The sequence below is a fragment of the Antedon mediterranea genome, chromosome 3, assembly GCF_964355755.1.
Source record: "Antedon mediterranea chromosome 3, ecAntMedi1.1, whole genome shotgun sequence".
Taxonomy (NCBI): domain Eukaryota; kingdom Metazoa; phylum Echinodermata; class Crinoidea; order Comatulida; family Antedonidae; genus Antedon; species Antedon mediterranea.
The window spans coordinates 21,290,981-21,309,547 of NC_092672.1; the positions used below are offsets into that span (position 1 = coordinate 21,290,981).

An 18,567-nucleotide genomic window follows, 5' to 3' on the forward strand; every position below is an offset into this window, starting at 1 on the left:
TCCATACCGGATCCTGTTTCTTACCTGCCCCAACAAGTAGAGCTGTGACAGGTTGTAAAATCCGGGCACACTGCGGTATAAATCGCCTATAAAAGTTAATAAGTCCAAGGAATTCACGTAGTTTGCGTAAAGAAGTTGGTTGTGGAAAGTTTTGTATCGCTTCGACCTTTACTTGAAGTGGTCGGACACCTTGCGAATCAACATGATGTCCAAGAAACTCGAGTGACGAAACTCCAAATTGGCATTTCGCTGGGTTGAGAACAACGCCATACTCATTAAGACGTGTGAATAGTTGATGAAGATGAGTTTCGTGTTCCTCGGCGTTGGAACTGGCAACAAGCAGGTCGTCGATATAAGCGTAGCAAAAATCCAATCCACGCGTTACCTGATCAATAAAACGTTGAAAAGTTTGAGCGGCATTGCGGAGGCCAAATGGCATTCTAACAAATTCAAAAAGTCCAAATGGTGTAGTAATTGCTGTTTTATGAACATCAGCAGGTTCAACTGGTATCTGATGGTAAGCTCGGACGAGATCAATCTTAGAAAATATAGTGGATCCGTGCAGAGATGCTGTAAAATCGTGCATGTACGGGATAGGATACCGATCTGCAACAGTAGCATTGTTCAATGCTCGATAATCCCCACAGGGACGCCAATCCCCAGGAGTTTTCTTAGGCACCATATGTAAAGGTGATGCCCAGTTACTTTTAGAGGGGCGTATAATTCCAAGCTGCATCATGTGTTCAAATTCATGTCTGGCTGTTTTGCAGCGGTCATGTGCGAGCCGTCAAGGATGTGACGAAATTGGTGGACCATGGGTCTGAATATAATGTGTCACATCGTGTTTTAGCGACGCTTCCTGATAACAAGGGCGTGTAATGTTTGGGAATTTTGTAAGAATGTAGTCCCAATTGGACTTAGCCTCAAGGGTGGTATATATAAGACCGAGAGGCGAAGTTTTGGAGGCGACACCTTGAATACTCAGGTTGGTGGTAGTGTCAATGAGTCGTCGATTATTCATATCGACTAACAGTCCAAAATGTCTTAAAAAATCAGCCCCTATGATGGGGTGTGTGACGTCTGCGACAACAAATAACCATTGAGATGTTCGTCTCAAACCTAAGTCTAAGGTTACAGAGCGATGTCCATAAGTGTTGATAGATGTATTATTTGCGGCAGTCAAAGTAGACTCTTGTCGCCTATGTAGACGCTCATGGCGAGTAGGTGGAACAACGCTAACTTCTGCCCCAGTGTCTATGAGGAAACGTTGTTTGGATAATTGATTAACAATAAAGAAAAGGCGACTTACGATTTGACGGCCAGCAACATTTGTCGCATTTAGTTGTCGGCGTTGGAGTTTTCCGAACACGGCGGATTGCATTTTCGAGCATTTACTCCAAATTTTTCATGGTACCAACAGAGTTGAGGAGTGTTGTTTGAATGTTGAGCTGAGCGATTGGTACTGTTAGGTTGAGCAGGAGATGAATGCCTACCACTCGATCGATTTCGATGTCGACTTGTGCTGCGACTTTGATATCTGTTGTGCCGTCGGTCAGATTGCAAGGAATTAACTTGCGTTGACAGTTGTTGAATCTGTTTTTGCAGGTTTTCAAGGGTCGCAGACAAGGAGGGTGTATTGTCCGTGTGTACTGCCGATACACTTGTTGGCGCAGTTGCAGTTACAGATACTTCAATAATTTTGTCAGCCAATGATGTCAAGCTTCCCAGGTCCAACTCATCCTTGGTTGAAGCTAGGATAAGCTGTACATTAGTTGGGAGGCGACTTAAGAATAGTTGTTTCATAATTGAAGATTCAAGTGGCCTGTCGCCTAAGAGTTGCAACATCCGTCGGTATAATTGCGACGGTTTCCTATCCCCCAACTCCTCGGCCGTCAGGAGTTGGCGGAGGCGCTGTTGGTCGGAGTCAGTTGTCCGACGTATTAAGGTATCTTTCAAGTTCACATACCTGTTATCAGTAGGCGGGTTGAGAAGTAGATCCCGAACTTCCTGCGCAATTTCAGGTTGCAATGATCCGACTAAGTAAGCGTATTTTGTAGCATCTACTGTAATCCCACGCGTTGTGAACTGTGCTTCCACTTGGGTGAACCACAATATTGGATCATTGGGCCAGTATGGAGGCAGTTTCAACGCTACCGAAGAAATTGGCCTGTTGACGGTTGCTGCGTCAGGAGCGGGCACCACAGGTTGTTCCTGGTGCTGGGGTTGTGCTGGAGGTTGCGGTAGCTGTCGTTGTTGCTGTTGTCCTTCCATTTTAAGTTAAATTCGGTATAAGAAAGTCGAGGGTCACCACTTTAGTAATTGTCGGCGCAACGGTAAAACAAAACAACTACTAAATGTATACAGTAAACTATGCAATTTATTCCAAGTGAATCAAGTGAGGATTCTCAATAAATAGATAAAAAATACAATATACAATGTTTGATAAGACAATGCAGTAAACGGTGTAGCTAAGATGCTGGTTGAGAAAAGAGTGTGTTAATAATGTGGTCAGTGCATGGTAATATTGGGCTTGGCCCATCTCATCTGACCAATTAGGATTAAGAGAATTAATGTGGTTTTCTGTTAGAGTCATTAACATTCTTAAAATCCATTAGCTAGAAAAGTGAAGGTAACAGGAAGGTAACCTGTCAATCTGAGGTTAAATAAAGAGATATATAGAGGATGTATAAATAATCAAATTAAAAGTAAATGTTGAATTGTTTAAAAGCTATGTGGTAGGTCTGCTACAAAGCCTATCAAACATACAGTAGTAAGTCAATAAAAGTAAATAATAGTCAACCAGAAATAAAACTTGGTTTACTAAAGATTTGATTGTCAATGTCAACACAATGTAGGCGCTATGCAAGTGAGTTGACCAATAACAAGCAACATTTCGGATAATCCATCACATTGTGATTGGTCAATTTGCTTGATTTAATTCACAAAAAAATTGGATAGACCAGGGAGATGTAAAATAAATCTCCCTGGATAGACTACAGACAAATGGACAGACTAAATGTTGGGACAAACAAACTTATTACATGCAATTATTACTCAGTAATCACCTCTGTAGTCCCATGGGTACTCTTTTAAATAGTTATTGATTACAGTGCCTTAAAATATTCTTTAAATAATAATTGTGTAAATGAATTTGACCAGAACCTTTACCATGCCAAACCATATCAATACTTTGAGTTACAATTGTAGATAATATATTGATATTCATTTGTAGCTATACACTAGGCTTCATTATCTTAAGATTGTTAGAGTATGCGTAACAGCAGTTGACCATATGCACTGTTTATATTTTGTGTGGTGAAACGAGTACAGGGGTAGGTCTATAGCTACAGCAGTATCTATAAATTATGGTTAATTCTGACATAGGCGAGCACAATGCAAAAACTTCGGTACAAATCTCCGCCTTGGATACCTATACCTTATCTATCTGAGATGTACCGCGAAACGTAGATTTGATAACATTAGTGTTCACAGCGACGCTATTGTTCCATATTTCTATCTTAGGAAGATGTTATAAAGAGTTTTTTAACACAATTTATGATTTCAACATTAGATTTTCATTTCAATTTCAATTCTTCCCGGTCAAAGTAATTTCCGGGTTTAAGATAAGTTCACCTTGCAACAACCTGGTTTCAAATATTTTCTCTCTTTTATACACAAGGGAGCAGTTAAAATAATAGATTTGACCCTAAAGGTGACTGGAAACAGGCACTTTCCATCAATCAATACAGTGTCCCTTTGGAAGACGAAAAAAAAATCAGATATAGTAGGACTGGAGCTTAAGTTGGACAAATCATAGCCATTTTATTTTTTTGTTTATTTTAAAACATACCGCGCGTGTGTGAAGGTACAGTAGTTAAATAAGGGAATTATACTGCAAATTAATAAAGATCAAATTAAATATACGCCATAAAGAATCAGAATATATTGTGGGGAATAGTATTATAAAATTACATAGGGAGATTTGATGATAAGACATTTTTCGAGTGAAATCCCGATAACTGAGTTTTATTGAGTAAGCTTGCAGGAATAACTGTAGGCTATCTTTGTCCCGTTAGGACCGAGATGTCTGCCCATGTTGCAAGCCGTACCATAATGTCTTCTTTCTTGGGCCCACTCTGTCACGGCAGTTAGTTTCAAAAGATGATTAAATTAAATAATGTAATAATAATTATTAGGATGGTATTCATTTGAATAAACGCCTCTCCAATAAAACATCACTTTGAATAATAACCCCCCCCCCCCCAACCCAACTATCTAATAAACGTCCATCCACATATTTATAACAACACAATTATACGGTACTATTTGTAGTAGAATTCACCGCACTGTTATCTACAATTTACCAAGCATTTGTTATTCTTTTTTAGAACTTTTCATATCTACTAGAGGATTTCATTTGATTATAAATGTTACCATATTATTAAAACTACAAAATTTAACATATATCCCTCGAATAAGCACCTCCCTCAAATGACCTCCGCCTCCCCAAAGGGACCTACCAAACAATAAAAACTGTACTTTAAAATGTTATTAATCCTCTAAAACACTGTGAAACAAAGTAGTTTAGTTTTATGAATGTCAAGTATTTTCAATAATGGTAACCGACAGAAAACGTATAAGGAGAACATTATCATTCCGAAAACCATCGTCTACACTTCCTAGAGGGGGAGCGAGCTCACCCTCTAGTGATCATAATTACTGTTTATATTTTATGTGGTGTAGTAGGTACAGGGGTAGTCCTATGCTACAGTAGTATGATCATAATCACTATAGGGCTGGAAGTCATTCAAATATATAGGGTTGTAATTGTATTAAACTACTGTGGAGTAGGGAATAGGGCAAAACATCTGACCAATTACTCAACTCCCTGACGCAAAGCTACTCCACAGTAGTTTAATACAATTACGCTGCGTACTTGGGCTCGAATCTAACCACTAGCCATCAAGTGGTCAGAGGTATGAACGGCAGGCTAGTGATCTGGAGGTCGTGGGTTCGTCTCCCACCCAAGAACTTTTTTCGCAAGTATTCTCAAATGTACTTAGTATGAAGTACAAATGACGTCAGAGTAGGGCAAAACATCTGAACAATCATTCAAATATACCAAATTCTATATTGTGTGGTGTCTGGTACAGGGGTATGGCTACATCAGTATGGTCATACTCGCTTACTGCTTAGTATGTGACCTGATTTTAGTGAAGGTGACAAAGTCACATTCCTCAAATATGTATCATGTTCAAAGAGACTTTAATACCATATAACCATAACATCTTTATTATTTTGTCTGTTTTTGTTATTGCATGCATCCATACATATGGGGAATAGAAAGTGACCGCAATTAGGGCGAGGCACCTCGGGGTAATGAGGTATCAAACTGACTGATTGTACTGTGAAGTTTTAAACTATAATTGTAACAGGTATTCTGTACTTACTAGTATAAGATATGTTTTTATTCAACTGTGATATTTTATGTAAAGGTTGTCATTTTGTTTTTTTTTTTATTATTAACAAAAATGTGCATTTCTCTAACATATTTATTTTTAAAATGTTAAATAGAATGGCGAAACAGCATTGCATTGGGGTGCAGCAAATGGTCATGTTGATGTCTGCCAAATGTTGGTAGACATGGCAGCAGCAGTGGACCAACAAAATAATTTAAGTCATAAATTAATGTTAAATTAATGTTTGTATTGAGAACCATTCAGGATCAGAATCCTAAATTTTATTCTTCATTTTAGTTTAAAATGCTTGTTCCTCAAACAGAATAGCACAAAATGTAGCCTAAGAATGGAATTATTTTATTATGGTATAGAGGCTACTTGTTAATACCTTCATATTTTTTTCTTATTTGAAATTTTTATTAAATTGTCTAATTATTCTACATCTTGAATTTAACATATTTATACCATCAAGATAGTGCAGACAAGTCAACATTAACAACAACAAATTAAACAAGTTTAAAATGCTATTTTTTGGGCTATTAAAAAGCTGCAGTTAATCTAGCAATCATTTGGTGGATTACTGTAATTTAGTTAGTAATTCTCTATTAAATAAATGTCATGAAAACTATAGCGCTTAGATTGCTTAGTGCTTGAAGTTGCTTGTTGGTATGACAACTACAACTAATGCAGATCCTGCATTATATCTGTCTCAGAATATCCTTGTTTAATCAATCTTTTTAAAACTTTTTTAATCATTACATTAGTAATGCTAATTTTAATACACGATTATAATATTATTGAATGCATTTCATGCATTTCTCATTTGTTTCATGCTGCACAATTTTGATGTGTCAGGCACGTTTCTGATGGTAATGGTATCTTGGACCTTGTGTGAATGGATAAAAGGCAAACAACTTTGGGGAATACATTTTTGTTATACTGATGTTGTCACAAAAGTTTGTAGTTTTTCTGATTTCAGGATATGTTATTTGTAAAGTAATGGCATAAAATTTAAACTGAATTCAAATTGAATCAAATATTAAACTTCTTCTTCTACTAAAATGTAGAGTAGACATTACTCTATACATTGATATAAAGAATTAAATGTTTGAACAAGAAAAACTGTACTTATAGCTATTTTTTATCATACCCTACCTAAAATTGTTTAATAATCTAGAACTCAGTGTTTTGTTAACTTGTGTTCGTACATATTCATAGCTATAAACATGTGCATAACGATGCTTAAATTAAACAGAGTTATAGAATTATACACGCCCCAGGGCGGGTTTCAAAATTAGTTTACAGCCTTCTCAGTACATAACACCCGACGCCATGAGTATCTGTCTATACTCGCCAACCTCCACCCCTCTTCAATAACACCCCATACTCTTTCTTAAAAACAAATTCTTCCCAGTGATGGACAAATTCAATTCAACCTAAGCTTCGAATTGAGAGGAGTATGCATAGCTACGATGGGTCTAATAATGGTTAAATGGTACGTTGTAAATTGTGTAAATGAATAGGTGTCATATTGGCTGATAATTAAAATATGTAATTTAGATACTGCGGTCCTCAGCCTTCTTTCACCACCCCAGCCACCAACAAACCTTGACTCCTCCCCTGGACAGTTCAAATTTAGTAACTTTTCCTAGTACAATCCAATCATATAGGATGGACAGTTTTCAAATACAGTTTCAGTCATGGTGATAGGCCTACATCTCCACCCCATCCGCTTCCCAGGGATGATTAAATACTTTAACATTTTCCAACCACAATTCTGGTGTAAGCAAAATCCCCACTATCCCCTGAACCCAAACCCTATCTCCCAACCCCACTCTCCCACAATGGGCGTTTTTCCCTTGGAGGATTGGTGGTGTAGTTGAACACAGTAACAGTAAACAACGTTTGTGTGTTCAAACAGGAATGGATGTTTGTAATGAGACAATCCAAGAGACCGATACATAGCTGGATATGGTTAAAGTACTTTGCTAAATGTGTAAATGAATAGGTGTCATATTGGTTAATGAATAAAATATGTATATCTATATACGCCTTGCTGAGGATAATTAAAATACTGTAAAACTTTTGTAGTATAATTTTACAATTCAATAGCCTACAACCCCGAGCCCTAGCAAAAAATGACATCACAAACCACCACACCACCCCCGCCCCACCCCTCCCACCCCTCCCACAAAAACCCCAGGAGTCGGGGGAATTTTTAAAAATGTAGTTTAAAACCTTCCGGGTACAATTGCCATCATTTTGATACCCCATACGTATGGTTACGTGCAGAAACATAATTTTGTATAACGAACAAACAAACAAACAGACAGACAAACAGACAAACTCTCTCACTTATAATATAGATATATATATATGAGAATTTTATATAAATCATTCTGTAAATTATAGAAACAGTGCTCATATTCGGAACATGGTCTCATAATCGCGTTGAGCATAGCTCATTGGTGAAAGTTCCATACTTTTTAGTTGTATGAAATAATGTCTCTGGCGGAATTTGAACATGCAACCTCTCGCTTACAGGGCGAGTATCATACCGCTAGACCACAGAGCCATATATGGTATTTTCACCCACCAGATACATTCTCTCATACAACAAATGATAATGGACATGTTCATTATTTATATATGTATTGTCCCCCTGAACAATTTATTTTTACATTTATTTGTTGATTATGCCATTTTAATATCATATAATAGTTATCCACTTTGACCAAAACTTGGATTGGAAAAAAAATTATTTACCTGAAAAAACTGTAATTTAAATTGCCTGCCATACCAATGGATTTTTGGTTTGGTGTCATTTTAGTGAAAACATGATTTTTTCTTCTTTTTTTCTACGCAATTGATTAACTTGATTAAAACTACAAATAACCTATGAAAGTCTGATTTTATTAATCTTCATTTTTCATGTTTTTGGGGGACAATACATCTTTAAAAAAACATAACCTAATGTCCTTGTTCTACATGGAACCCCCGCAGTTTAAACGCGGACAAAACCACAGAAGAATAGCTTCTCTTTGTCGAGCTATATTTGCTCACTTTATTTCTATCCATCCGTTCACCCGGTAAACTAAAATAAAAACAAACAGAGAAACAATTGACACGGCGCCATGAAGCACGTCTCTAACGTATACTACGGCTTATCATACATAATTCGTCGTTAACATGGGCATACTATCATCATTATGTCTATCAAACCTAACTAATTCATAAGTAAATAATAATATATAAGATTGTCTCCACACGGAGCATTAAAGGTGTACGACAACGTTAATACAACGTATCGCCTATTGTGCACAGCTCTCATACCATGAACAGTGACTACAAGACAACAAACCGTGACTAGCATTATTTACATATCAAGGTATCAAGGTACATACATAACATGACTCCCTGCAAAGATAAATTATGAAACTGACAGTATCATCACTTTTGCTTTGTATACACAACAATAGTGGCTCCTTGACGGGGAATTGATTACAATAATACTAACTACTGACATTCAATGATTGAAGTTTCTCCTTCATCTAATGTTCAAGCAGTATTGTTATAATGTTTTTTTATTGTCCTATAATTTCACACATAAATTAATTATTCCCTCAGATTTGAAATCAAAATAAAATGTACATTGACTTAGTAATGTATTTAATAATTGCCCTGATTCAATACACAACTATTAATTTAGATTGTATACTGGCTTTTTCTTTTATCCAAATGTACATATGAAAAACATAAGCACTCATTTTGAGGACTTGTGATGAGTTGAAAATCAAATAACAATATTATCAAGTTAAAGTTCAATACAATTTTTTTCTTAATGGTCAAATGAATACAAAACAGAAAATATAGTTCACTATGTCGGTTGGTCGGTCTGTCGGTCTGTCTGTCGGTCCGTCGGTCCGGTATCACTATGCGTTTTAGCACGCGACTTATGGCTGTTGCCCTTGTTTTCGTAATAGTCAAATGAATACAAAACAGAAAATATATGTAAGTTACACAATTTGTTTAAAAAGTAGCATGAAAACATATAAAATAAAATACATGATTAAAGGTAATGACCATTACAGGAACCAGAACTTAAAATAAATAAATAAAATCAACAGAAATATAGAAAATAGCATATTATTTTCATCAGAAAAATTATTATAAAACAGTTTTTCTAATTAGAAACAATGGTTAAATCAAGACTATTCCACTTATATTTGAGGTAAAACATAATTTTTTGTTTAAAATAATTGCCAAACTCTGCAATCCTCCAAAACACATCGCAAACCTCATTTAAACAACAAAAAAGTGATTGAATAAGTAGTGTACAACTCACTTGGTTTGTCAATTAAAATGTAAATATATTTTTGTTAAATACTTAAATTTGTGGTTAAGCATCATTTTTGGGTTTAAAAAATAATTTCTAAGCCTTCACTCTCGAATTAGAGGGGGCGTAATCACCAGCCCAAACAATGTTACAGTACTGTATAAGTAAAACATTTTATTTTAATTTCTTTAGAATACTAATAAATTTAGATATTTTATTTGATAAAAGTTGTTGGCAGCCAATAATCCAATTAAAAGACCAAGGAATGCTTCACTTATTAATTTTCCATTACAAAAATATAACAATTGTTGTGTTTAAGTTTATATCTAATACAATTTGTTTTAGCCGTATAAATTAATAATTGGTTTGTAGTGAACCATTCACTAGCTTACTTAACTCTAAATTTAAAAAGTTTAACAATACATCAATATTGATATAAAGTTGTATATAGCGAAACAACTTGAAAATATCATGTATAACAACATCAAAAGTTTCTTGATAAATCTAGAAAAGTACTTAATAAAATTAATTGTTTTTAAATGCAGTATTAACAGAATTAGAGAGTTTAGGAAAGGCATGACAAGTGGTATGGTATGCATACAGTACATATTTCAATATTTTTTTTTAAATGGTTAAAATTAAGATTGGTAAATATTAAAATATAAAGTACTGTATATCCGTTTTGAAATACAAGATTAACTTAAAATTGTAATATGATTAGGTAAATAACCCATCATGAATGATTAATTAATGGCGTATGTGAGATGGCTTATAATTAAGGAGCAACCTTTTTAAGAATCATGCTCTAAACCTTTACTAGAATTCAAATTACTAATTATATTAAGCACTTCTGTTTCAGATATAAATGAGAGGCTTTATGGGAGGTAGTAATTAAGAGATTAGGTCTTTGGTATTTTTAGGTTATAATTACAGAGTTTTACACATTTTTGAAAAATAATTTAATTACATTCTGGCTAATTAGGTTTGTATCATAAAAATATTCATCAATCATTTTTTAAACATGAGGTGTATTTTTACTTTCTTTACCGGGATTAATTACAGAATGTATTACTTCTCATTTGTTATGTTACATTTAATCTGATTGAATTTAGTTTCGTAGCATTTTTTTCTTTGAAATTTTACAGAGTGCAGTAATATTGTTGCTATACTTTTTATATCTTGAGATATTTGAACATTTATGAATTTGTTTAAGTTTATGCTTATGTTTACTAACTTTGTTTAGATGGTGTAGGTAGAGTGGTGTCATCCATAGTTGTTTTAGTGTTTGGTTTTTTTTTTCATGAACTGCAAAAAGTATATAAAAAAATGTATCCAACATTAGAATTAACTGTATAGTTTAGATGAATCAGTTTGAGAAAGATCAAAGCAAAATGCCCCTATATCTCTATATGTGCGAAAAGGGTAAAAACCCCTTAATGCAGGCTACCGTTAGACCACCTCTGGGCCTAGTAAAATTGCAGTAATATTACCGTCACGGTCGTACTGTAAGCCTGATCTGTGTGAAGAGTCCACGATATAAGGCCTGCTTACGCAGCGAAGCATTGATAAATTTGGGACATTTTACTTGATTGAGAAAGACTGTGGCAATTATTTTAGGCCAAATTATTAGATTATATCAATATATATTTTTTTAGGTTAAATAATACAATGGAAGAATACGGGCAATAATAATAAAAATATAACAGATGTTGGTCCAAAGATTATTTAACTTGCTGTAACGTACGTAAGCCTAGGCCCTAGTTAGCATAGTTCTAGCGGGAATATCCTGTGGTGTGCGCGCCTGGTGCTAGCTCATAACAGCTTCTGATAATTAAATTCGCGTCTATTTGTAGGCCTAATAGATTTTGTTTCTGTATAATGGCCATCACGATCGGGCAGTTTTAGCACGGAGTGGTGTTGGGCATATTGCCGTAATTCTATGTGAAAAGGGCTTAATTCAGTCTGAATGGTCAGACGTCAACCATAATCAATTATTTTTTAAATAGGTAAATGATCAGAGATGTCTGAATTGTACCGATACCCAATAAAATATCAAAATTGGTAGGCCTATTGTTTGTTTAAAAATAATCAATAAGTAATTCTGCATTAGTTTTTGTAATTCTCGTTGGTTTAGAAATCGTAGGGAAAAAAGTACAATAGTTGATAAGATGATATAAAACAATTATTAAATAGATTATGCTTATTAAATTTGATTAAAACAATTTTAATTAAAATTAAAATTTATAATAACCGCAAAATGTTCTCTATGTTATTTAGATTTCAGTTGACTTGTAAATAAAGCCAATTATAGAATTCTTTTTTGTTTAATGATTTATAAAAAGCGAATCTCATATAGTTCTTTTGTCAATAATAAATCTGGTTATATTTTGTAATAAAAAAAATCAATAATTGTGTTCTGAAATGTTCATAACAGTTTTATTAAATACATTATGCGTATGACAAAGGTGGTGATTTGTTTAGAATTTCTGAATCATAAACTATCAATTGTACATTGTACCTACTTACTGTAAGTCATGACCAACATATAGTATATATGTTTAAAGATTACCATTTTTAATCATTTTCCTTCATTAAATGCTTTTTCTGGATGTCGGCAGCCGGCATAAAAGTGTGTTGCCTTCATAGCCTTAGCTTTTCGAATTACAATGGATCTCTGCGGTTGCGCCTATAAATGATAATGTGTCTTAGGCATACTGTAGATCTTCACCTTGGTTTTTCCAGTTCAGTGTGCATTTTTCAATCAAAATATTATTTAAGCCAAGATCAGTTTTAAATATGTCCTTTACAAGTTGCATTGGATCTTTTCCTTGATGTCACCAAATCTTAGGCTGTAGCTTCTAGAATGCCTTTCAACTCGTAGCAATTCAGCTTCCATGTAGCTATTGTATCCTGATCCTGTTTAGATTTAATGTTTCACACATTCATGTCAAATTATCCGTTGTAGCTTTAAATTTATCCTTAAGTTTTACTTTGAAGTTCCATAACATTTCTGTTTAGCAATGCTTGTTAGCCTTGCTTTAGTGATGCTCTTTCCTTGTCAATCCTAGTATTTATCAGCTGCTAAGCTACCCATTTCACCACTCAATGCATTCATTCAACATTTTTTACTTGGGGTACCCGAGTCTAGGACTCTCTCTTCTTTTCCATCTGGACACTACAGAGCCAACTTTCAAGTCCTACTAGTTCTTTACGCATTGTCTGCCAGCTCTGAAACATTGCATGCATATACTAGGGGAATAGGTGAACAAAGCTATAGAGAGAAAATGTTCATTATTCAATCGTCAATTATGACGTCATAAACATGGTACCAATCGGAAAAAATGCGATTTATAAAGTACTACTCCTCCCTTATTCGTTGTAGTACTTCTGCTCCCGGAAATAGCAAAAAATAGCCGTATTTGGTAGCAAGGTTATTGATGTGTATGTGACGTTACATCCCGTCTTCTGACGTCATTACAGCTTCTTTTGCTGTACCCCGAGTATCGCACATTCGTGCTTGTTTATTCATAGCATGTTCAGTAGGCTCAGTTTTTTTACCTATACTATGAATTTGTGTTTTTCTTGTATTCATAGTTCGAGATAAAGCACTAATAATGTGTTATGAATACTCAGGCTTATATTCTTAGTAAAATGTAATTACTTTAGACTTGCAGAATTATCAACTGTTGGGAATTAAATATTATGCAGAGCAAGTATGTCTTCACTCAGAGATGTCCATAGCACTTTAATTTTACTGTAAATAAGAATTTGAGTTCTCTACACTAAGGTTATTCACATGACAGTATGTAATAGTGATATGTAAAAGGAATTTAATAATAAATCATAATCAACAGAAATATAAAAATAATACATTACAAGGGCCTATACATTTTATATTACACAGTGCCCTCACTCATCATTTATTTTACTTTTTAAAATTTCTTTTTTGTTCGCACTTTCAGTACCAGTGTACTGTTCAACAAAAACCAATGTACTTGACAGTGATTATTTTGCTTTTTATTTAAAGAAAGAAATTAACAAACACAAATAAAAAATAAAACTTGGTATACTAAAATCCGTGAATAAGTGCATATATTAAAAGCTTTGGTTGCAGTTCAAGTTAGTTGACCAATAACCAGTAATTTGTTTAGTTTTGAGTAGGTGTACTGTAATAATATCATAGGCTATAAAACATGTACATTTACTATCAACATTTATATCCTGATGAATTTCAACATTTCTTAAAAGCTAAATGGAACTTAGTCTACAACCTAGTTTTCCTGATAATATCTATCTGAGATCAAACTTTTTACACTTATTGATAGATTTGTTTGATAATAAAACAAAGGGATTGTCATTGGCAACCCTTATCACCATGGTTAGGAAAAGACTGAATAACACAAATTGTAAGACTGTTCGTTTCATGTCCAGGATTTGAATTATTTATTTGTTATGCGGGGTAATTACTATTAGTCAATCAATGAATTCTACTACAAATAGAAATATGTTGTAAATGCAATATTGTGGGCATGCAATGCATGTGGCGGGGCGTTTACTCAAGGAAATAGTCCAAATGATGTTCTATAGGGACGTAATATTCGTGGGGGATTATTCAAAAGAGGGTGTTTAATCAAATTGTCATCCATGCACCCTACCAGGTCCCCATCTCTGAAACCTATCAGCACCACAACCACACAGGTTCAGTACATTTTCTAGTAAAAAGATCCCCACCTTCAATAACAACCCAGCAAATGGGCATTTGATATGGAAACACAATCTAAAATGTTTGTCACCGAAGTTGAGCTTGAGTGACAGTCGATACTGAAACACACATGGAATTTGATTTAGTGATTTGAATAAAATAAATTTAATTAATTTCAAACAATGACAATTTATTTAATTTATTTAAAAATTGATATTAAAATATAAAGCATTTTGTTCATTTAATCTGGGGATGGTAATGGGGTAAAAAATAAATAATAATTTAACTATAAGCTAGTAAAATAGTTTGTTTAGCAGAATTGCTATCGAAGTTTACTCAATAATATAGTTCTGCTTTTACCACTATTACATTCTTGAATGATTAATTAACACCAAACATGTTGAGTGCTTTCTGCCTTTTTAGCTTACATACATTTTGCCATTTTGGTGCTTAATATCAGGTGAATAGTGGTAAAGTTGGCACCACCTGCAGTTGATTGAAAGTATCAGTTAAATGTTCTTGATTTTAATTTCCAGGGCATAGACCTATAATCATTGATACAACTGAAGTATCATAACCCTTATCTATCTTATCTAGTTTGTTAACTCTTCTCAAAATGAATTCACAAGGTTCTTCTAGATAGTGTAGTGTTTTTTAGTTTGTTTTTTTGATCACTTGCCTAATTTCAGGTCTTGAAATTTAAAAATGAATATTTGGTTGAAATAAATGAAAAAATGATGAAAATGAGAGCCTCTGTTTAGGCTGTACACTTTTATGTTTCAAACAGTATAGTTGTAAAACAAAATGTTAATGATAATGGTTTATTACATTTTATAGACATGTTATTATGGCTACGTATGGCTGTGTATTAATTATATAAACAGTTTAATTTTCTATTAATACCAAACATGTTGGATAATCATTTGACTAATATCAAAACAAGTTTATTGTTTAATAATATTTTGCTTTTATAAATAATCATAGTTATATCTAAATAAAATACCAAAAAGTAATGAATTTATTATTAAAAGTATTTATTATTCCAATACACAACAAATTAGTTTTGCTTATTATTACTCTGAATCTTTTTAGTTTCTTTGTAATAATAGTTAATTCTTGTTTATATTGTTTTAAAAGTATTTGTACTAAAAAAATATTAGTTTAATAAGTAGTATTTTTAATGATTTCAGTAGGCTGTGAATCATTTTAGTTGTATGCCTAATTACTGTAATTATACCATAAATTGTCAATATTATCTTATAGTTTAAAAAGTATAAACTAAAATATAATAAATTAAGACTCTTTGTACACATGTTGTACATCATTGCTTTTTTTGTTGTTGTACATCATTGCTTTTTTATACCGTTGCCACCGCATTTTCGGTCTTTGCAATACCCATGTTTATACTGTTATATACATTAATATCTTTCCTTTTTTAATAGTGCCATCTATGTTTTGATATTTTCCACAAATGTTATAGTGCACGCTATTAGTGTGGACATAACTAGCATAAAACCTCTCAATATTTCATTTGTTCAAGTTGAGATGTCATATACTTTAATTCATCGTTCACATCAGCAGTTGATTGAATGTAATGTTTAAATATTATCTACTCAACAAATATGTTCCATTTGTATAATGTACAGTACAGTAAGCATTAGCAAACCTTTACATTATTTTTCTTTTTGCGCATTTAAATACCCTATAAAGTATGAATACACATGTGGTTGATAACCACAATAAAATAAAATATAGATAAATTGGCCAGACAAATTGGTACGCATACTGGCCCACATCTTTCTGTTTCACTACATTATACTGGTACTGCCAGTAACTGCTGCTGCTAATAACTTTATCAATTCCAATAATTCAGACAACAATGAATACAAATAAAAAACAACAAAAAAAAACAACTTTTTAACATAAGAAAGACTTTCTGAGATAACAGTTTAAAAATCAGTAGTAAACATTTTGTGTAACATAAATATAGTTTGAATTACTAGACTATAGTACTATGCATATTCTGAGTGGCATTACTCACTAAGGTTGGAGTGACCCACTCATACCCATACATTCTAGTGAACAAAAAAATGTATAATTTTTCATGAGCCTTCGTTGTACAGCAGCAGCCGACAAGTACTCGCTAATCAAAAAATTCATTATCTATATATACCCCATTCGCCAAAAATATTTACCATAGAAGAAGGATTGTTTTGACCATTAATTATTCAATGATATATCTGACGGTAATTATACTTAGCCCCTATGTTGACAGCCAAAACATTGTTTATTGAACATAGGTCAAACTAATGTCTATATACATCTCATAGACTCTCTGTGCGCATGCCCAGTTTGAGTTTAAAAATTCCCATTTAGACTCTTTTCCCAGACGTGCTTTGAGGTGTGCTCATGTCCAGTTTGTGTTTCTAAGTACCCATTTTTTCAGCCTTAATAAACTATTATAAGCCTGCATTGTAAATGTTTCCTAATGCTTCCATTCTCCTGAATGTAACTGCCTACAAAAAAAAAATTGTTGTGTACTTTTTGAAAATTTACTTTTTCATTCATTTTATTTACTGAAGTATAAAACATTTCAATAGAATAAGCAATGATTGGAACATGTGATACAGCACTTTATTTGTTTATTGGTATATTCAGTATGCATGGTCTACTAGGAAAGTTGTATGTAGCCTCAGTGAATATTATTCACATCCTATACACAATGTATATCATTCCACTGTTTGTCTTCAATGTTCATCAACATAATATATTAATATTTATTAGCTTGTTATAAAATCATTAGTTATAGGAATTATAGTATAGATAATTGTTAGTTGCATTGAATCTTTTTCAAATGTTGGTATATATACATGTGAATAAATAATGTGTATTTCTTTGTTATAATTACTGTATAATGATTTATTTCCAGTGATTTTTTTTATATCTTTGAATTAAAAAGAATAACAATTTTTATGAATTTGTTTTAATGTAAATTTTATTAATTTTTTGTAAGTCAATTCAATAAGTATAACACAAATAATAAAGATCTTAAAATCTATTAAACTGTATAAATGTTAAGTTTGCATTTCTTATGTACTGTATTGATTTTCAGATTCAATATTTTTCACATTGATATGATTTGTTAGGTTCTTGGTATTCTGGCATCAGCCAAACCTTTACCCATTTTAATTCTCTGACAGGCTTGAGCTATCCAGGGAGGTATAAAAATGGTCATGGTATTTCTAAAAACTGTCCATTTGATCTAACAACTTTAAAAAATGAAACAAATATGGTTCAAAAAGATGTCTACAATTAAATTATCCATCTTTTTTTGTCAGATTAAACTCAAGATTAACATTGTTACAATCAATATTTAGACTAATATGCTACACTTGCAAGAACTTGTACTAGCTAAACTCCACCACCACACCATAGAGCAATGGACTATTTCTTTGCTCTATCATCACATAAAGGATAATTAACATAATGAAGTTACTTAAACATGCCCCTGAAAGTAAAAGTTTGTATGCCAAACCTTCAATAATTTTATATTTAAAAAAATTTATATAAATAAAACTAAAATGTGATTGATAATTTAAATACCAGCAACAACATTTTGACATTAAAATTGAAATAATACAAAATTGTATAAAAGTATATAACATAATTATCATATTTTTATAAAAATGTATACAAAAGTAGAAATCAAATTCTGAAAACTAATTTGACTTGGTTACATTGCGTATGATGATGCAGTAAATAGTTGCAAATTGATTTTTGTAAAGTAACCCTCTGTATAAATTACATAACAAATGAATATGTGCAACTGTAAGATATAACCATGGAGAAATGATATAACCAATATTGTATGTATTTCATATTATAGAATGGTTGGACAGCTTTGCATTTAGCAGCAGCCAATGGAGCCACAGACGGTTGCAGTCTGCTGGTGAATGCAGGAGCAGGTGTCAATGTATCAAACAAAGTAAGTCATCTTCATTATTATTCATTGTAATTTTTAAATATATAACATTTTATATTTTAAACATAATGATATTTTGGGTAATAAT

At 33.0% G+C, this 18,567-nt stretch overlaps 2 protein-coding genes across 2 annotated transcripts in view; one reads left to right on the forward strand and one right to left on the reverse strand.

Moving 5' to 3' along the window:
* The window catches only part of LOC140044138 (uncharacterized), a 209,766-nt gene that overhangs the window by 116,485 nt on the left and 74,714 nt on the right, over nucleotides 1-18,567 (forward strand). The window contains exon 5 of the mRNA XM_072088617.1: nucleotides 18,384-18,482. Within this exon, the coding sequence (XP_071944718.1) occupies nucleotides 18,384-18,482 (99 nt within the window). The remainder of the gene's footprint in view (nucleotides 1-18,383; nucleotides 18,483-18,567) is intronic.
* On the reverse strand, nucleotides 964-2,390 carry LOC140043705 (uncharacterized). Its single transcript, XM_072088202.1, has one exon. It carries the CDS (start codon nucleotides 2,269-2,271, stop codon nucleotides 1,339-1,341), a length of 933 nt encoding a protein of 310 aa, XP_071944303.1. The 5' UTR covers nucleotides 2,272-2,390; the 3' UTR covers nucleotides 964-1,338.